The 22,176-nt window shown below is 43.4% G+C and overlaps 1 protein-coding gene across 1 annotated transcript; it reads left to right on the top strand.

Annotated features, from left to right (window-relative positions):
* Window positions 1-19,446: 19,446 nt before the first annotated feature.
* On the top strand, window positions 19,447-21,001 carry LOC308159656 (modulator of macroautophagy TMEM150B-like; the record flags this gene model as incomplete). The annotated part of the gene is made up of 3 exons (XM_080533472.1): window positions 19,447-19,464; window positions 19,688-19,865; window positions 20,820-21,001. The coding sequence occupies 3 exons, from the start codon at window positions 19,447-19,449 to the stop codon at window positions 20,999-21,001; spliced, it is 378 nt and encodes a 125-aa protein (XP_080389598.1).
* Between the last annotated feature and the right edge of the window lie 1,175 nt (window positions 21,002-22,176).

Here is a 22,176-nt window from a genome sequence, read left to right on the forward strand (position 1 = left end):
AACCATGGTAACCATGTATGAACCAGAATGCACCGAGTCCCCCGGATCTGGCTGTGGTTCTCCAGCCCTGAAAAGCCCACAGTGGGGTCCAGAGATGGTGGCAGTGAAGCTGGAGGAAGAAGATGTAGAGGAGTATGGTGTCATGGTAAAAGAAGAGGATGAAGGAGACCAAATGAGAGAAGAGGGAGGGATGGTAAAAGAAGAGGACAGAGGAAGAGTGGAGATGAAAGACAGTGAGATGGATGGTAAGTCTTTGTTATTGGTGAGTGTAATTGCCCTGTTGTAAAATCAGTGCTACCAGTGTATGGAAGCATATAGTGGACTGAATTCAAATGTTAATGCAATTTGAGATTGCAATTGCATGTTCCACTTTTGCACGCATTCTTTCGGTCAATATTCAAAATCAAATGCAATCATATGATTTGCATTTTCATTTTCATGTAGCTGGTATGCAAGTTCATTCTGAAAAAAGTTCATTCTGAACTGAAAATTACTATGCAATCCCACAATAGCATTTTCCACTCTTTCCTGCATTACTTGAGTCAATATGACAATTGTAATGCAATAATGTAATTAGCGTTTGCATTTCCATGTTCTAGTAAACACATCCGCTTCGTAGCTGACAACATTAAAATGTTGACCATTTCATGCAATAATGGTATTGCATGAAACACACACGCTAAAGCGGGGTACACACATAAGGAATTTCAAAATCTTAACAGAAATCTTATCTGAGACAGACCCCACACATGAAGAAACAAAATCTTGGATTTGAACAGCTTTGATCGTGTTGTGTGTGGTGTGCGCCAATTTCCCCATTTCAGCACCCCACAGACATCAAGATTTTCGTTACGACAGACTCCAAACTCTCTAGTCTCGTTCCCCACGCTTCTTGATTGGCGAGCAGGGTTGCCAGATGGGATTGACATTTTCCACCCTAACCACAGTCTAAAACCGCTAATTTCACCAAACAATCTGGCAACCCTATGGTTTCTGGTCGGAAGTATTGAACGCATTTCACATTTACGATTGCCGGCCACGCCCATTTTCCGAGCAGGTTGCCGGGAGAGTTGATTGCACAATTGAAGTGAAGTGACTCTTAACACACCTCACACCACAGGATTTTGTTATTGGAAAATGTTAAGATCCATCTGATAACCGGGCGTTTTCTGTCGTTTTCAGACATCCGAAAATCGGGCCAAAACCCGCCAAAAAATCCTTATGTGTGTACCCCGCATTATAGGCTAATAATATATTAGAATATATTATTCAAATGATCCCATTCTCATATTCTACCGGCCTGTCAGTCATTCTCTGATGCTCATGACAGAATAGAACTAATAATTGAAAATGTAGCGTAATTCTCTGCGATCATGAATAATGATAATCAGACTACATGCACAATCACTTCACTTCTACTAATAAGGCTGGTTAGCTTCCGGTCCAGCGCTGTTCCCCACCAGCTGTTTACAGGAGCTCCGCAAAGTGTTACGGACGTTACGGACAAGCTTTTTCACAGCGGACAGTCAACCAGCTGTTCTGTATGCTGTCAAATTAAATTATTAATATTATTTGCCTGAGAGCCTTATATTGCATTATATTTTGAATGGTCATCTGGTGCCTGAATATTGTGTTTTCCTTTAAATAAATAATGACATTTCCACCATAAATTGATGCAGAAAAGGCAGAAATTGGTGCATATCAATTCACCAGAAGTGTTTGACGCTCGTGTGAGGACCCCCAGACAGCCCCGCTTCATGGGTCCCCCTGATGTCAAACGCCTGTGGTACCACCTCCGCCTCATTTTGAGCCAGGAAAAACCCTGTAAACGTACCGTAGCTACAAACAAAGCTAGCGTAGCTAACAAACAAAAGCTTTGGCTAGCTAAGTGCACACTGAACATAGTGGTTTCAGCTCACACTCACAAAGCTAGCTATTTAGTAGGGGTGTAACGGTACACGTATTTGTACTGAAATTGGACTAAGTGGTTCAGTTGGGTACGCGTGTGTACTGAATGAATGCAGCTTAACCATTTGAACCATTTATAGCATTAGTTCTGAGAATCTCTTTCATATTCAAGCAAAATGTATATTGTAACTAAATCGAATCGGAATCGAATCGGGAATCGAATCGTTTTGGGAAATCAGTGGCGATACCCAGCCCTAATTCAAATACGTACCGTATTTTCCGCACTATAAGGCGCACTTAAAAGCCTTTAATTTTCCAAAAAAACGACAGTGCGCCTTATAACCCGGAGCGCCTTATATATGGATCAATTGGTTAATTTGTTGATCCATACTGGTTGTACACGGCGCTCAAGGCGCTCTGTCAAAATGTTTCAGTACGACTGGTAAACTACAAAGCCGCACCGCTTGCAGCATTACGGTAATCAGTAAACACCGGTATACTGTGCTTACTCACAGTCCCACACCACAAGACCCCAAGTAAAGAAGACTAAACAGAGTTTCCGAGGGAACAAAGTGAGATTCTTGGTGCTTTCAACTTGAAGTTTTAAAGTACCCACTCGATATAATAAACAACAGTTTAACGATCACTAAACACTTATCATTTGTGTATTGGATTCATTATTCTCGTTTGCCGGAGGCTACCGGTAAGGGAGGGTTGACTTGTAAACATAGTTTCGTTTTAGCTCGTGTTCAAAAGCAAGAACTGTGTGTTCATCTAGTTATGTGTAGTTATGTGTTTTTAGCATGTCGATGTTCTCCCAGTATGTTGTCATGTTATTAAAATACAGTTTAGACCTTCGTAGCGATGTGTTTTGTTAGCTGTTAGCCGCTAGCAGCGTTTGTTGTGGTTTGGTCAGAGTCACTTTTCTCCCATTCAGTGTTTGAGGTGAACCAACATTCAAATACGCCTGTCGTGTTCAATCTTTCTCTGATTTGAATGTATGACACATCATTTGAAAGCTTACAATCTGTAGTTTAAGCATGTGTAAAAACTGAAAAAGTACGTTGCACATTTCACCAGGAGCTGTCACATATTGGTTGTTGGTTATAATTGTATAGCCTATTGGTTGTTTTCTGGTGTTGTTTTGCTCTGTTTGTAGTCCAGTGTTTCCTCTACATGCATTTCATCGTGGCGGTCCGCCACGATGGAATTTCCTCCGCCACCATTCAGATTTCTCAACCCAAAAAAAAAAAAAAGATGTAGGCCGCTTTTCAGACCTTCACAGCGCTAGACACACCCACAAGCGCTGAAACTGGACCAGTCCGTGTGTGTCGCGAGTATTGAACTTGAGGCTGCGTTCGTAAATTCGCTCTGAGAGCCCCGGAGCGCACACTGGGTTCAACGTCATAAAGGGACCAAGTCATTTGATTGGACAAGAGGCATTCCGTGAGTGCTGATCAGATTTCCAGAGCGTATTTACGAACGCGCCCTGGCTGTCACCCGAACACCGCGAGCTAGCGTAGTGTAGTGTAGTATAGGATGCGTAGTGTAGTGTAGTGTAGGATGGAGAGAGAGAGAGGAGAAGCCTCTCTATGTGTTACCTATGTCCAGTGTACTAGAACCACTCTAACAGGAGTGTTTGTCCGTGAATAACACCGGCTATGCCCGGGGTAGAAACACAAGACTATAGCTGGATAAGGTCTACAGGGTCATTTTAAGCCGTCGACCAGCCCTCTACGACCACGGGAAGTCATGTTAAAAGTGAAGATACTTCTGTTAAACTAAGCTAAGCTAAACATCGCTAATCGCTAACTCCCTCCTGGGCTTAAAGTGACAAGTAATAACGTTGTGAAAAAACCCGTCAGATCAGTGTTTTTGTTTTTATTGACAACGGAATTACATGCTGGAAAAACATGCAGACACAGACAATAAGAGACACACGGGAGAAGTACAGGAAAACATTTTATTTTCGAGTTTTGGCTGAAATTACGTCGTTGTTTTAAGCGCGCGTGCGCGTTTCATGCGCGTTTCAGCACTACCCGCCACCATTGTAAAAATTCCTCGAGGAAACACTGTAGTCTACTTGATGTATTTTTATCAGCTGTTAAATCACCACAGCGGTTAATCCACTAATAGAGATAATAGCAGATTGAAAATGCTTGTAGCTAACTACTCTATATCTCGTGGTTGCAGCTATTGCGAATTGCTATTCACGCGAGTCAGCTGTGAATCACCGCAGGTCCTTGACGCTTGTTGCAAAAATGGATGACGAACGGCTGATACTTGAGGTGGAAAAATATATATTTTTGACAGTGGAGCAGGTAGAACGTTGACGGTGACAACGCTCAGGTGGAGCTTGGACAACGGGAAGTTGACACAACACCGATGGAGAGGTGACGCAACGCAGTAGGTGGAGCTTGGGCGTAACGCAACCCCAGTCAAACGTTTGACTGCAGTATCTATTCTATGCGCCTTATAATCCGGTGCGCCTTATAATCCGGTGCGCCCTGTATATGAAAACAGTTCTAAAATAGGCCATTCATTGAAGGTGCGCCTTATAATCCGGTGCGCCTTATAGTGCGGAAAATACGGTATATATTTTCCAACTTTTTTCCGATTTCAATGTCTGACACATCATTTAAACAATTACAATCTGTCCTTTCAGAATATGTAAACAACTTTGGCTACTGGTTCCCCAAAACACCAGCAGCTGTCACACATGTTAAAACATCTACATGTCCAAGGTCCCACCCACACCAAAGGCCACACACTGGACTTGGTGTGCTCCACTGGACCTCCTCCCCCCGACCTACAGTGCCTGGACCTGGCTGTTTCTGACCACAATGACGTCCTCTTCACTGTCCCGGTCTCCCTGCCCAGGCAGCATCCCAAACGCACCATCTCATTTAGGAATATCAAATCTGTGAGTGCACCGGCCCTATCCAACCTCATTGTGTCCCACATGGCCTCGGCTCCCCCTGACACCACGTTGGACGGCCTCGTAGCCCACTACAACGCTGCCCTATCCCTCAGCCTCACCTCCCTCGCCCCCCTGAAAAAACTCAGACCGTCTCCTTCACCCGCCCTGCCCCCTGGTTCACCACCGAACTCCGCACCATGAAGGCCACTGGTCGCCAGCTGGAGAGGCTGTCCAAAACTACCGGCCTAATCTCCTGGCTTACAGGGACCATGTGACTGCCTACAAGGATGCTCTCTCCCACCCCAGCCACATGACGACCCCGCCCCAGCGCCGTGCCCCCCCCAATGCCCCAGGGGCCTCATTTATAAAGCTTGCGTACGCACACTAGGGTGCGTAAGCAAATTGATTTATAAATCAATCTGTTCTGATTTATAAAAGGCGCACCGCACGCGCACGCACGCAAGTGGCATTTGCGGGCCACTCTTCCCACACCTGCTTCCCTTTATCCCAATCAACCCTAATTAAATGTTGCGCACGGGAACAAGCGTCTCGCCCCACCCTTTTTAACACCCATGCTTTGCCTATTATTGGTCAGTGAAAAAGAATTCACCCACTAAATTTCTGCGCAGTACTTCCGCTTAACGAACACATGAAACTCTCGTATAATATCTATGTTCCAGACTGTATCGACAACGTGTTCACCTTATTATTTATGATAATACATTTCATAACATTCAAGTATTGTTTAATAATTACAGATTCAATTAAATATGATTCCCGATTAAACTGTACAACATATCTCCCTTTGTATTTATTATGTTAAATCATGTTTTTTCTTTTAGATTAGATTCAATCTTATTGTCATTGACAAGTACCAAGGTTGTCACAAGGAAATGCAGTTCGTCATCTAACCTGCATTGTAGAAAAGCCAAGCATGTTTCAAGTTTATTGTTACGTTACATTAAGAGAGTAAAATTAGTAGTCTTCGGTTCCTGACATGGCAGCACAAGACATAAGGCAATAGGCATAATACAAGATAACGGTGACAATATTACAGCTAAGACAGGATACACTAGTGATGCAACTAGTAATAATAGATAGTTCAGTAATATGTGCGCTTTAATTTTCCGTAGTCCGTATACATAGGGATGGGGTGTAGGCCTACTTGGGGATGATAGTCAATTGTCTACAGTGGGCCTGTTCATGTTCTTCACTATATGGATATTGCAATCATTGGACTTATCGGGAACGTTACCCTTATGAAGACGTACATTACTGTGAAGTCAATGCGGACGGTGGTCAACCTTGCGCTACGTGCAATGAATATTTATGTAAAAAGTAAATATATTTCCATGAATATCAATATGATATGTACAGTAAAGATATATGTATATAGTGTGATGCGTACAGGACAAGGACGAATAAGATATGTGCGGTGTGCACGTATCCTTTGTGTGCACTCCTTCATAATACGTGAGAGGCAATATTTCTTATGTCGGTGGAAATGGTATCCATTTCAAAGCGTTTCTCCTCTTTCATCCTTCTGCCAGCGGAGTAGCAGTTGCTCATTTCTCCAGTTTCTATGCGTACGCATGGGTCCCAGTGTGCTTAGAGGTGCGCACAGTTTCACGCCAAGTTCCTTTTTTATAAATCCCAAATTTGCGGGAAAATTTACATACGCATGTACGTACGCAAGTCACAGAATCAATCAATCAGATTCTAACCTCTCCAACATGGGCAAGACCAAAAAGTTGTATAAGGACGTCAGGGACAATATTGTAGACCTGCACAAGGCTGGAATGGGCTACAAGACCATCAGCAAGCAGCTTGTTGAGAAGGAGACAACTGTTGTGCGATTATTTGAAAATGACAGAAAGACAAAATAACCATCAATCGCCCTCGGTCTGGGGCGACGATCATGAAATGCATCTGCGTTTCCTTGTCTTAGTACTTCTCAATGACAATAAGGTTGAATCTAATCTAATCTAAAAAAGAAATGATTTAGTATAATATCTACAAAGCGAGGTATCTGTTTTTGCAAAACGACCTCTCAAATGTTGTAGTTTAATCGGGAATCATATTTAATTGGATCTGTAATTATTATACATATTATACCAATACTTGGATGTTATGACATTATCATAAATGATAAGGTAAACAGTAGGACGAATCACGTTTAAACTGACTCCGTTGTCGATGCAGTCTGGAACATGGTACCTCCCCGCTCCAACATGACGTCGGGTCAACAAGGTTCGGGAAGTAAGCCTGTTCCGCTAGATAGTATAGGTATGTAGATAGTAAAGGTATGTAGATAGTATAGGCATGTAGATAGTAAAGGCATGTAGATAGTATAGGCATGTAGATAGTATAGGTATGTAGATAGTAAAGGTATGTAGATAGTATAGGCATGTAGATAGTATAGGCATGTAGATAGTATAGGTATGTAGATAGTATAGGTATGTAGATAGTATAGGCATGTAGATAGTATAGGCATGTAGATAGTATAGGCATGTAGATAGTATAGGTATGTAGATAGTATAGGCATGTAGATAGTATAGGTACAGTATATCTCAAAAGTGAGTACACCCTTTAGATTTTTGCAAATATTCTGTCATATCCTTTCAGGGGATAACACTATCTTAATGAAACTTTGATATAACTTAAAGTAGTCAGTGTGCTGCTTGAATAACAGTATAGATTTATTGTCCATTGAAAATTACTCAGTACACAGCTGTTAATGTCTAAACAGCTGGCAACAAAAGTGAGTACACCCCATAGTGAACATGTCTAAATTGTTCCCAAAGTGTCAATATTTTGTGTGACCACCATTGTTATCTAGCACTGCTTTAACCCTCCTGGGCATGGAATTCACCAGAGCTGCACAGGTTGCTTCTAGAATCTTCTTCCACTCCTCCATGACGACATCACGGAGCCCACGGATGTTGGACACCTTGCACTCCTCCACCTTCCTCTTGAGGATGCCCCACATGTGCTCAATTGGGTTTAGGTCTGGAGACATACTTGGCCAGTCCATCACCTTAACCTTCAGCTTCTTCAGCAAGGCCGTTGTCATCTTGGAGGTGTGTTTAGGGTCATTATCATGTTGGAAAACTGCCCTAAAAAACGACCCAGTTTCCGAAGAGAGGGGATCATGCTCTGCTGCAGGATGTCACAGTATATATTGGAATTCATGTGTCCCTCAATGAAATGCAGCTCCCCAGTGCCGGCAGCACTCATGCAGCCCCAGACCATGATGCTGCCACCACCATGCTTGACTGTAGGCAAAACACATTTGTCTTGGTACTCCTCACCAGGGTGCCGCCACACACGCCGGACACCATCTGACCCAAACAGGTTTATTTTGGTCTCATCAGACCACAGGACATGGTTCCAGTAACTCATGTTCTTGGATTCATTGTCTTCAGCAAACTGTTTGCGGGCTTTCTTATGCATCGGTTTCAGAAGAGGCTTCTGTCTGGGGCGACGGCCATACAAACCGATTTGATGCAGTGTGCGGCGTATGGTCTGGGCACTGACAGGCTGACATCCCACTTCTGCAACCTCTGCAGCAATGCTGGAAGCACTCGCACGTCTATTTTTGGAAACCAACCTCTGGATATGACGCTGAGCACGTGGACTCAACTTTTGGTCGGCCCTGGCGAGGCCTGTTCCGAGTGGAACCTGTCCTGGAAAACCGCTGTATGATCTTAGCCACTGTGCTGCAACTCATTTTCAGGGTGTTGGCAATCTTATAGCCAAGGCCATCTTTGTGAAGCGCAATAATCCTTTTTTTCAGCCGCTCAGAGAGTTCCTTGCCATGAGGTGCCATGTTGTCCAGCATTCAGAGAGAATTGTGCCCAAAACACCAAATTTAACAGCCCTGCTTATCATTTACACCTGAATCCTTGTAACACTAATGAGTCACATGACACCAGGGCGGGAAAACAACATCATTGGGCACAATTAGGACATGTTCACTATGGGGTGTACTCACTTTTGTTGCCAGCTGTTTAGACATTAACAGCTGTGTATTGAGTAATTTTCAAAGGACAATAAATTAGTGTTGTTCCGATACCATTTTTTGATCCCGATACCGATACCTGACCGTGCAGTACTTGCCGATACCGAGTACCGATCCGATACCACGGCGTTTGAAAAAACAAAACAAAAAAACATGTTTTTTGAGCCGCATACTCACCTCGATGTAAAATTATTGCTAACACTTACCGTATTTTCCGGACTATAAGTCGCGCTTTTTTTCATAGTTTGGCTGGTCCTGCGACTTATAGTCAGGTGCGACTTATATATCAATATATATATCATTTCATACTGACTGACATGAACCAAGGAGTAAACATTACCGTCTACAGCCGACAGAGGGCGCTCTGGGCCGCTCTGGGCTTGTGACAACTATATGCTGCTCCTATTCCCCTGAAGAAGTGATCTAAAACATTACCGTCTACAGCCGACAGAGGGCGCTCTGGGCCGCTCTGGGCTTGTGACAACTATATGCTGCTCCTATTCCCCTGAAGAAGCTATCTAAAACATTAGCTTGTTGACGCTAAGCAAACGGTAGCTTGGTGAACTTGCTTACTGGTAACTTGCTTGTTGGACTCGCTGGCTTGTTATGTTCATTTAGCCTATTCAGCCTCCCAGGTATGTTCTTTATGCTATTGTGTTGCTGAATAACTGTTAATGTGCTACGTTAACATACCAGACTTCTATTCAGCCTGTTGTTCTGTGTGCTATTGTGTAGTTGAATAAACTTGCCTTTCCAGATTAAATGTCTGTTCTTGGTCTTGGATTTTGTGAAATATATTTCTAAATAAATGCGACTTATAGTCCAGTGCGACTTATATATGTTTTTTTCCTCTTACTGTCGCATTTTTTGGCTGATGCGACTTATACTCCGGAGCGACTTATAGTCCGGAAAATACGGTAGTCTGGCACTGCTCAAAACCTTTGTAAAACAGGGAAAAATACCAACAGAGAGTGAATGCTATAGAACTTTTTTTTATTGTCTACCTGGTATGGTGACAAGAAAATCAACCCCTTATAAAACCTGAAATGTGGCTCTCACAGATGCCAATCAGTGCAATAGCCATTTAAGATATAAAACAGTCATAGTAGTAGTGCAACAGCAAGTGAACATTTACAAACAAAATAACTTTAAGATATAAAACAGTCGTAGTAGTAGTGCAACAGCAAGTGAACATTTACAAACAAAATAACTTTAAGATATAAAACAGTCGTAGTAGTAGTGGGGCTCCTCCTCGACGGTCTGGAACCTTTTGTCGACAGCCGCTAGTAGGGTTGCTTTCATTGTTTTTATCCCGCTGTCCTCCTCGGTCTCTCGGGTCAACAGTCGCTTCAGTACCACCACCGTGGGGACGACTTCAGACGCGATGGAGGTGCTAAAGCTGATTTGTTTCGTAATCTCCTCGAATGGAGCCAGGACGATGTTTACTTTTTCAAGTAAAGCCCACTGGTTGGTACTCAGGGCGTGTTTGTTTTTCAGCATGCGTGTTTGTTTTTCCGCGATAGTGAAAAGCTGCCACGCCATTGGTTGAGAGCAGCTGCTCTGGGCCAATAGCGTTCCAGCAGAGGAGCATGCCTGGGCATGTCTGGGCATGTCTGTGTTAGGAAGGCTGTGTCAGGCTACTATAGCAGACAAGCTGAAAAAAACGCAACGTGCTGCGTTTGAACAAGAGTTTGGTATCGGGTGTTATTATTTGTTAGTACTCGCCGATACCGATACCAGCATTTTTGTGCGTATCGGAACAACACTACAATAAATCTATACTGTTATTCAAGCAGCACACTGACTACTTTAAGTTATATCAACGTTTCAGTAGGATAATGTTATCCCCTGAAAGGATATAACAGAATATTTGCAAAAATCTAAAGGGTGTACTCACTTTTGAGATATACTGTATGTAGATAGTATAGGTATGTAGATAGTATAGGCATGTAGATAGTATAGGCATGTAGATAGTATAGGCATGTAGATAGTATAGGCATGTAGATAGTATAGGTATGTAGATAGTATAGGCAGGCAGGCAGGACGGGCAACGTCGGCAACAGTCCACCCACCCAGAATATTTGCATATTCATGACTATTGTTTTTTAATAATGATAATCAACTTCTTCTGCATCATACATGCAGCCACTACACGTGATAATCTGCGACCTTAATCCTGTATCAGGGCAAGATACTTGGACAAGGTGCAGAGGTTTATCTCTCTGAGAGACATACTTAGATAGAGAACACTTTTATCTATATATTTTTATTCATTGTTTATTATCTTGTTAAATGTTTATCTATTTAATTTCTATATTTTTGTTTTTTTACTATCCTCCTCTTGCTGTATTTTTTAATGCTGTATGTAAAGCACTTTGAATTGCCCCTGTTGTATCAAATGTGCTATACAAATTCACTTGCCTTGCCAGAACTAATATTAAAGTTAAACTTGCCTATGTTCCTATTCTTACAGACCAGCAGAGCTCCAACCCAAGTTCAGACAGCGAGCCCAGCTCCACCACATCAGGAAACCATAAACAACACAGGAGCTCAAGGCGGAAGAATCACCGTAAAACACAAACACAGACTTACACAGGAAAGAAGACCTACCGTTGCCCACTGTGTGGAAATAGTTTTTGTAAAGCAGGAGACCTGAAGAACCATCAGAGAATACACACAGGAGAGAAACCATACCAGTGCTCCCAGTGTGGGAAGAGTTTTAGTGAAACAGGAATCCTGAAGAAGCACCAGAGAATACACACAGGAGAGAAACCATACCAGTGCTCCCAGTGTGGGAAGAGTTTCAGTCAAGCAGGAAACCTGAAGAAGCACCAGAGAATACACACCGGAGAGAAACCATACCAGTGCTCCCAGTGTGGGAAGAGTTTCAGTCAAGCAGGAAACCTGAAAATTCATCAGAGAATACACACAGGAGAGAAACCATACCAGTGCTCCCAGTGTGGGAAGAGTTTCATTCATGCAGGACACCTGAAGGTTCATCAGAGAATACACACAGGAGAGAAACCATACCAGTGCTCCCAGTGTGGGAAGAGTTTCATTGATGCAGGAGACCTGAAGAAGCACCAGAGAATACACACAGGAGAGAAGCCATACCAGTGCTCCCAGTGTGGGAAGAGTTTCAGTCAAGCAGGAGTCCTAAAGGATCATCAGAGAATACACACCGGAGAGAAACCCTACCAGTGCTCCCAGTGTGGGAAGAGTTTCAGTCGAGCAGGAGGCCTGAAGAAGCACCAGAGAATACACACAGGAAGAGTTTCAAGCAGGCAGGAAACCTAAAGACACACCAGAGAACACACACAGGAGAGAAACCGTACCAGATTTCAATCAAGAGTTCTATTTGTAAATATGCTTAACATAGTTTTTCTATTTTTTAAGTAATTGTTTGATTAATGTGTATAGGCTCTTTGTCCATACAAAGCTTTTGCTGTGCATATAGTATGATATGCATTGTATTTTTTTTTTTGCAGGGCTCCCCACATGGTTTGTTCTCATCTCTTACGTTGTGTATTGGATAAATCACTTTGAACAGTCACAAGCTTGCTTTTCCACCCTAACCCATGGTCTTTTGCTTTTGCTCTGCATTAAGTCCAATTACTGTTCAGGTTCCACAGCTTCTGTTAAATGGAAACTTGTTGTGGATTTGGGTGATTAATGGAAGTCAAGCTGAAGCCTATGTATTTTTCTTTTCGTTCACAATGAATTGTGCTTTTCAAATTCTTAGTGATTTAAAATCAATGCGGAAGCTGACGGGGAGCCAGTGGAGTGAGGTCAGGATGGGTGTCATGTGGTCACGCTTCTTGGTGCACGCTTTTGCACTAGCTGCAGTCGGCGGAGCAGAGGCTGGTCGATGCCAACATACAGGGAGTTGCAGGAATCCAGCCGGGTTGTTATGAAGGCATTGGTCACATTCTTGAGGTCCTTCTCCGGAAGATAGGCCCTTGTCTATTTTTGACCACAGAGCAGACCTGCTTGGTGAAGTCATTGTCAAAAATCACTGTGTTGTCTACCCTGAATGAATAGTAATTGAAACGTTGCTTGATTGTTATTAAAATGATCATCTGTTAAAAAAAGTAAAAAATTATTATTTTCTTTGTGTGGTTTTGTATTCAATTGTATACCCATAATGCATTACCGTTTTGTCATCAAATTACTGTAGCTTATAATACTGTGAATATTAGCTTTAGCATGGACACAATCTGAATGGGCTATCCAAGTGGTTGCATATTTGCAAATACTGATCCTGTAACTGTAGTTAGGGAGATTTACTTATATTTACATGTTTTATTTTATTTGATTTGATCTAAAGCGACTTACATTTACAAATAAATACACTTGTCTAAGTAAGTGAACTGTCTATCAATCAGGCATTGCAAGACAAAATAATCTCTAAATTTGTTTTAATGATTACAGTAGATCATCGTTTCTCAACGGGGGCGGTACCGCCCCCCAGGGGGCGTTCAGACAACATTGTGGGGCGCTGGAACAGATATTAAAAAAAGGGGGGCGTTGAGGTGTTCTTGGGGGGCGTTCGCGCATTAAGTATTTTTCTCATGAAAAACAGCTGTCAGCAGTGTTATTACGGGTACGTTCGTAAATGCAGGAACGGTCATTTCGCTCGGACAAACCGTGTTTTCAGTCAGAGCACCCATCTCTGAGCGCTCCCAGGGCTGCGTTCGTAAATTCGCTCCGAGAGCGCCGGAGCGCACACTGGGCTCAACGTCATAAAGCGACCGAGTAATTTGAATGTACAAGAGGCGTTCCACGAGTGCTGGTCGGATTTCCTGAGCGTATTTACGAACGCACCCCCAAACACTTCAGACAGTAGTCAGGAAAAGTGAACACACACACACAATCGCGTTTGTGACCACCGTCGCAATTCACCTGTGTTTATCTGAATCATCCCTCTCTCTTGGACGTGACAGTCCTTGAAATGAATGCCAAATGGCCTAATGATCATTTATTACTCGATTCGCTCTCAGTGTTGTCTTGCATACGCAGCTCTCCGCGGACAATCATCGGTATATCTTCTTGTAAGTGCTACGATAACATCCACGGAAATATCAAACAGAACTAAACTATAATCGAAACAAGCCAGTGGTATTATATATAGTCAGTTATAGGCCTAGATGACGAGCAAACAATATTTGTTTACTTTATGTTTATAAATCTGTGCCATTAGACAATTATGTCAAAACAAAAAAAAAGTCAAAATGACAATAAAAAAGTCAAGAGAGGTGTCGTATTGTATTTTGCCAGAGAAGGCAAATATGCTGATCTTTTTGCAAAAGAATTGCTGAGGTGGGAGTTTTATTTTAATTTATTTTAATTTGAGTGTATATTTCACTGTAATATTATATATATGTATATTGTGCCTCAGTCAGCAGGAGTTTTATTTTCATTTATTTTAATTAGAGTGTATATTTAACTAATATACGTATATTGTGCCTCAGCAATAAAAAAGTGAAAAGCTGTTTAATTTTGTCGACCGTGTTATTATTATATATATATATATATATTATGTCATTTAAAAAAATAAAAAGTACCGAATTAAGTACCGTTTCGGTACCGGTACCGTTTTTAAAGTATCGGTTAGGTACCGGTACCGGATAAAACCCAAACGATACCCAACCCTAAATGTATTACTGTTAAGTGTTGTTGTGGATGTTATCCCTAGTGCCATTCTGAGGTTAGCATTGCGATGTGTTCGTCTTAACGTTTACAAACTAATATACGATCGCTTTTTAGTGATATGTTGCTCCTCATGTGATGCCCTGGAAACTAATAAATATTAGCATCATAAAACAGTCTGTTTGTATTCTCTGATGTTGTCTGAGTTTGTTTAACACTCATAAACAGCATTTTTATTCACATTCACATGGCTTTTCTGCTCTCTGGTAAACTAATGATAATGATATTCCAACTGCCCAGTTAAATCAAATCCATTATTTGGCATTCAGTGACATGCTTTTTAAATGATATAACACAGAATATTAGTCAACATTAATATTCAGGGAAGAAAAAAAGCCTTTTTTTTTGATGGGGGGCGGTAAGAGACCTGGATAATGGACAGGGGGGCGCTGGCCCAAAAAAGGTTGAGAACCACTGCAGTAGATGAACTGTAGAGGAGGGAAAAGGGCAGGGTTTGACACTGAAGCCCAATTTATACTTCTGCGTAACATCTACGGCGTAGCCTACGGCCCGGAGCCTACGCCGCACCTCTCCAAAAATATAACTACGCGGCAGTGCCTACGCAGACCGTAAGCACTGTGATTGGTCCGCTTGGTAGCACATGATTCCGGCTCTCGTCGGCCAGAATGCGGAAGCCATGGCAGAAATGTCATTTACTTTTTCTGTAATTACTTATTAATAAATATTTGAAAAATTCTGATAACCATCTTATTATCTTAGTTTAATGTAATTTCAATGCATTATAGACATTTTCTTTACAACAAGCATAACAAAAAAAATCGCTATTATGCTGCTATGAGTACACCGTTCCAACAGAGCGTCCCATGGAAGCGTCAAGCACAGCCTTCCCATAAGGAGCGCGATTCACATTTACGAGATGTACGATCCTGTTTATTTAGAAATAAATTATTACCTGTGGCGTTTGACAGTGGATGAATGAATGATGAATGGACTTTATTGTCATTGCTACAGTACAGGTACCAAACAACGAAATTTAGGAGGGGTGGCTCCCCTGGTGTTAGGAAAGGGAAAAAAAAAACTTTTAGAAAAAAAAATCACAAGAAGGGAAGGAGCTGGTTTACATAAATAAAGGCTATGTACACTGTCCACTGTACTATACTGTACAGACAGACGACTAGGGTTGTCATATTGCACAATAGTATTATTCCACATTTATTTAAAGTGTCGCAGTTTGCAGGCTTGAAATGTACATGTTTGTGCCTCAGCACTACACCTGGTTTTTTTCAGTCCAGCAGCTGCCATCAATCCGTCCAGACTGTCCAGGGCCCAGAACTTAGGTCTTTGCTGTGTTCAGGGCCTGGACGGCCCTGTGGTAGAAGCTGTTCTTCAGTCTGTTTGTCCTTGCGGCCAGGGTCCTGAACCGCCTTTTCAAGGGCAGCCTGGTAAAGTGTTCGTACCCAGGGTGGGTCGGGTCCCTGGAGATCTTGGAGGCCTTCCTGAGACAGCGTGTGTTGTACAGCTCTTCCAGAGAGGGGAGGGGGGCGCCGGTGATCTTCTGTGCTGTTCTCACGACTCTCTGTAGCGCATTTCTCTCCGCTGTTGTGCAGCTGGAGAACCAGTTGCAGATGCCGTAGGTGAGGATGCTCTCCACTGCGCCGCGGTAGAAGGTCACCAGTATCTCCTGCTTGCTGTGTTCCTTCCTGAGGACTCTCAGGGTGTATAGCCGCTGTTGTGCCCTCTTGATGGTGTCTTTTGTGTTGCCCTTCCAGGTCAGGTCATCCCGCATGTGCATCCCCAGGAATCGGAGGGTCGAGACTCTCTCCACGCTCTCTCCGTCGATGAGCAGGGGCTGGATCTCGGACTTTTTCCTCCTGAAGTCTACGATGATTTCCTGGGTCTTTGACTTGTTCAGCAGCAGGTTGTTAACCTTGCACAGCACAGGATGATGATAGACATATTTCATGTAAAGTTATCTATAAGAACTGTAATTGGTCCGCTTGGTAGCGTCACATTCCGACTCTCGTAAATGCGGAAGCCATGGCAGAAATGTCATTTACTTTTTCTGTAATTACTTATTAATAAAGATTAGAAAAATTATGATCACCATCTTATTATCTTAGTTTAATGTCATTTCAATGCATTATAGACATTTTCTTTACAACAAGAAGACAACAACAAAATCGCTATTATGCCACTATGAGTACACCGACCAACGCAGAACTATAAATTGGGAGAGCCATTGCGTAGGCTACGGCGTAGCCGCGCGTAAATTCGACACAGAAGTATAAATTGGGCTTACTGCTTGTTAGTGCATTTTATGTTCAGACAAGTGAAATTCCTCCAGTTGTCCGACGAACAAGTAAAAACAAAAATAATGTGATGGCAGCTGCTGTTTGGAGCTACCAGGCGCAGAATATAAAGTGGTCAAATCGGTCGTCAAACTATTCATGACCTAAAAGTCAGATTTTCTGGGTTTCTTACAACACACAACAAAGTTTTGAAGTACCCACTCAATATTTTTTTCTAACAGTTTCACGATAATTATTAATGTATTTACGGTCGGTAATTAACTGTGGGTCATTTGTGACATCATCACCTGGTGACTGGAAGTAAGAAAAGTGAGCTCCTGAGTTTTTTGCAGTTTTTTGCCTTGAATTATAGGATTTTGATTGGATCACAGAACATCTAATTGCCCGTGGTTAACTTACTACAGAGGCTAATTCTGAGAGGGTAAGACCTTTGAAAATAACCAAGGACTCTCATAAAACCGTGATACAAATTTGAACCAAGAAAAAAGCTAAAGAGCTAAGTGCTAGTTTAACATTAGCGTGTTCAAAAAAGGCATAGCTTAGAACTAATGTCATAATGGAGGCCCAAGCCATTTTCAACCAAGAAGCATTTTTCAAATGTGAGGATGAGCTTATAATACTATATCCACCTGAGATACAGGGTATTAAAGCCAAAAAGATCTACCGTATTTTCCGGACTATAAGTCACACTTTTTTTCATAGTTTTACATTACCGTCTACAGCCGCGAGAGGGCGCTCTGGGCTTGTGACAACTATATGCTGCTCCTGTACCACTGAAGAATTAACGGGAGCTTGGTGAACTTGTTTACTGGTAACTTGCTTGTTGGACTAGCTGGTTTGTTATGTTAATTTAGCCTATTCAGCCTCCCAGGTATGTTCTTTATGCTATTGTGTAGCTGAATAACTGTTAATGTGTTACGTTAACATACCGGACTGTCATCTACTGGTGGCTGGACATTCTTTGAACTAATTGTTAATCCCTGTCACCTGTTGTATGATTGTATGTGGCTATTTAGGTGTGTCCCTTTTCCCTGTTCCCTTGTTAGTCGATCACTTGTGTTACCCATTGGAATGCTTCTGAATCCTGTTATAGGTATTACCGCTTCACGTATCCGATTACCCGGAACGTTATTGAGCCTGGTTTTTGTTTGCGTTTGCAACCTTGTAACTACTGTGGAGCTCATTGCTCATACTTTATTTTCCGTGCACTTTGTTCTGCTCTCAGTATCTTAGTTAATATTTGCATACGTGCGGAGCCCTACTGCTCTCCTTTATGTTTGTCCCGTTGGGAAGTGTTATGTTTGAATCTGCGCACTATCAATCTCAGTAAAGAGAACCTTTATTTTATTCAAATCTCTGTGTCATTGATTACATACACCGCACCTGGACCCGACACAGTTGTATATACTAAAACTGTTATAGAAACGTAACACCGGACACCTATTCAGCCTGTTGTTCTGTGTGCTATTGTGTAGTTGAATAACTTGCTTTTCCAGATTGAATGTCTGTTCTTGGTCTTGGATTTCGTGAAATACATTTCTAAATAAATGTGACTTATAGTCCAGTGCGACTTATATGTGTTTTTTTCTTCATGGTGCATTTTTTACTGGTGCGACTTTTACTCCGGAGTGACTTATAGTCCGGAAATTACGGATTTACTGATACTACGACTATGATACTACCAGGAGTTTTGAATAGTCCCTTCTCCTCTCCTCCTCTTCATCATCCCTGTCCCTTCTCCTCTCCTCCTCTTCCTCATCCCTGTCCCTTCTCCTCTCCTCCTCTTCCTCATCCCTGTCCCTTCTCCTCTCCTCCTCTTCCTCATCCCTGTCCCTTCTCCTCCCCTCCTCTTCCTCATCCCTGTCCCTTCTCCTCTCCTCCTCTTCCTCATCCCTGTCCCTTCTCCTCTCCTCCTCTTCCTCATCCCTGTCCCTTCTCCTCTCCTCCTCTTCCTCATCCCTGTCCCTTCTCCTCTCCTCCTCTTCCTCATCCCTGTCCCTTCTCCTCTCCTCCTCTTCCTCATCCCTGTCCCTTCTCCTCTCCTCCTCTTCCTCATCTCTGTCCCTTCTCCTCCCCTCCTCTTCCTCATCCCTGTCCCTACAGATGATTCACTTACCTAGACAACTTCCAGGTAAGTCTTTGGCTATGTTCGAAATGGCATACTAGCATACTGAATACTAGCATACTCAATGAGTATATACTGCATACTGCCTACTAAATTCATAATAAGTATGCCAATACCAGCCGACCGTTTACACTGCAGTATGCATACTGCCTCCCAGAATGCATTTTCGCACCGGCCAGGAGCGGGGAATTTAAATCCTCCATTTTAAACCACCATTGGCTAAAAGCTGTAATTTTGGCTTTACAAGTGTTAACGTGTCATTTAACAAAAAAAATGTTTTATGACGTTTTAATATGTTTTCAGGCGAGAAAGTAACCATATATATTCCCAAAATGTGTCCAGTTTATAAAAATAACCAGTTTATATATCTGATCTGACGTTTTTTTCCCTCTTCTGTTCGCTAGCTACATTATGGCTGCGTTCGTAAATTCGCCCTGGAAATCTGATCAGCACTCATGGAATGCCTCTTGTCCAATCAAATTACCTGGTCCCTATGACGTTGTATGACAGTGTGCGCTTCGGTGCTCTCAGAGGGAATTTACCTTTCTCTACCTCTCTACCTTTTCTCTATCCTTTCTCCCTCCTTCCCTCCCTCCCCTCCCTTTCTCCCTCCCTCCCACCCTCCCTCCCTCCCACCCTTTTTCTCTCCCCCTCCTCCTCCCTCCCCCTCCTCCTCTCTCCCTCCCTCCCTCCCTTCCCCTCCTCCTCCCTCCCTCCCTCCCTCCTTCCTCCAGGATTCTGTAGTGATGGGGGCCCACCTGCTGGGGGCGTTCCTGGCCTTCTTCGGGGGCCTGGCCTACTTCTGGCTGCAGGTGTGGCTCACCTACCGGGCGGGGCCCCCCCAGGACCGCCGGTGGCCGGGGCCTCTGAGGGCCACCTGCTGCAGCCTCTGCACCGTCCTGGTCGTAGCCAGTATCCTTGTTACCTGTTGGGGGGGTCAAACCTCTCTGATCTCTAGGGGGGATGGGAGGGGGGGGGGGGGGGGCACAGCACCAGAATATCTGCTGGCACAGCACCAGAATATCTGAAAGACCTTTTGCTAGCATATCAGCCCAATAGAGCTCTCAGGTCTTTTGCTAGCATATCAGCCCAATAGAGCTCTCAGGTCTTCTGCTAGCATATCAGCCCAATAGAGCTCTCAGGTCTTCTGCTAGCATATCAGCCCAATAGAGCTCTCAGGTCTTCTGCTAGCATATCAGCCCAATAGAGCTCTCAGGTCTTCTGCTAGCATATCAGCCCAATAGAGCTCTCAGGTCTTCTGCTAGCATATCAGCCCAATAGAGCTCTCAGGTCTTCTGCTAGCATATCAGCCCAATAGAGCTCTCAGGTCTTCTGCTAGCATATCAGCCCAATAGAGCTCTCAGGTCTTTTGCTAGCATATCAGCCCAATAGAGCTCTCAGGTCTTTTGCTAGCATATCAGCCCAATAGAGCTATCAGGTGTTTTGCTAGCATATCAGCCCAATAGAGCTCTCAGGTATTTTGCTAGCATATCAGCCCAATAGAGCTCTCAGGTCTTCTGACGCTGGTTTTCACTGTGTACCACATGTACAAAAGAAGAGATTTGGTGAGGCTGCATTCTAATTTTATGCACCGAAATTGTGGAATGCACTGCCAGTTTACATTAGGGATGCAACCTCAGCACAAGTCAAGACTAAAAACCCATCTTTTTATTGCTTTTAAATGACTAAATCATTAAATGATGATTATATAATGATTGGAGCACTTTGAGCTGCAATCTGCTGCAGGAAAAGTGCTATACAAATAAAGGATATTATTATTATTATTATTATTATTTATGATTATATTTTTGTTCAGTGTACATACAGAGGCCTTATGCTCCTTGACCCTTGGCCTCCCTCCTGCAGTAATCATCCTCCACATCACAGGGCACCGGTCTGGGGCGGCCATGGCGGAGTGGACCGTGGTGATGGTGTTCTTCTCCCTGTTCGGGCTGTTCGCTGCAGAGTTCAGGCACATCGACTGCCATCAGCTCACCGTGCAGACGCAGCAAGGCCTGAAGACCAACTACGCCCAGCAGATGGCGTAGTGGCACAGTGGAGGGGAACAGGAGATGTCATATGGGAGGTAACCAGCAGGGGGGGTAGTAGTAGTAGTAGTGACACAGTGGAGGGGAACAGGAGATGTCATATGGGAGGTAACCAGCAGGGGGGGTAGTAGTAGTAGTAGTGACACAGTGGAGGGGAACAGGAGATGTCATATGGGAGGTAACCAGCAGGGGGGGTAGTAGTAGTAGTAGTGACACAGTGGAGGGGAACAGGAGATGTCATATGGGAGGTAACCAGCAGGGGGGGTAGTAGTAGTAGTGGCACAGTGAGGTGATCAGTCAGGTGATCAGTCACTCATTGATGAGTGTTTTGGTGTTGTTCTGTCCCTCCTCCTTCCTCCCTCCTCCCCCTACGTCCTCTATCTCTCCATCTACCTCTCCATCTACCTCCATCTATCTGTCTCTCTCTCTTTGTCTTTTTCTTTCTCTACCTTACCCTCGCCCTCCCTCCCTCCCTCTCTCCCTCCCTCTCTCCCTCCTTACCTCTCTCCCACCCCCCTTCCCTCCCTCTCTCCCTCCTTACCTCCCTCCCACCCTCCTTCCCTCCCTCTCTCCCTCCTTACCTCCCTCCCTCCCACCCTCCTTCCCTCCCTCCCTCCCTCCTTCCCTCCCTCCCTCCCTCCTTCCCTCCCTCCCTCCCTCCCACCCTCCTTCCCAACCAACAATGGTGCTTTGGCCCAGCAGATGTCGTAGTGGCACAGTGGTGAACAGGAGATGGTCATATCGTCACCTTAAAATAATGTCTAGAGTCATATTTTATATTTTAAATATAAATATATAGTTTTGAGAAAAACAGAATAAAGCTTTTTTTTCCTTTTTTTACATTTTTGTAATTTGTAAAATAATATAGAATATATGATATTTAGGCAAAACATAATTTTCCTCAAAAGGGACGTAAGCCATTGTTTTAAGAAGGTTGCGATTTCTATTTTGGGGCGTGGCTTAGCGATAGGCTCATTAGACTACCCAAAGCAAGACAGCGGAGGACTCCGTCTGCGTGGTTGTTGCAGAGGAACAGGGTGACTGACGCTGACTGGTTGGTTGAAGATTCACTTACTTAGTCAAATGTATTGATTTGTAAGTCGCTTTGGAATAAGGCGTCTGCTAAATGCCAAAAATCTAAGGGTGTGTTCTCACTAGAACATTTGCTTCACTTG

This window comes from Nansenia antarctica, assembly GCF_963989245.1.
Source record: "Nansenia antarctica genome assembly, chromosome: 6".
In the NCBI taxonomy this organism is placed as follows: Eukaryota; Metazoa; Chordata; class Actinopteri; order Argentiniformes; family Microstomatidae; genus Nansenia; species Nansenia antarctica.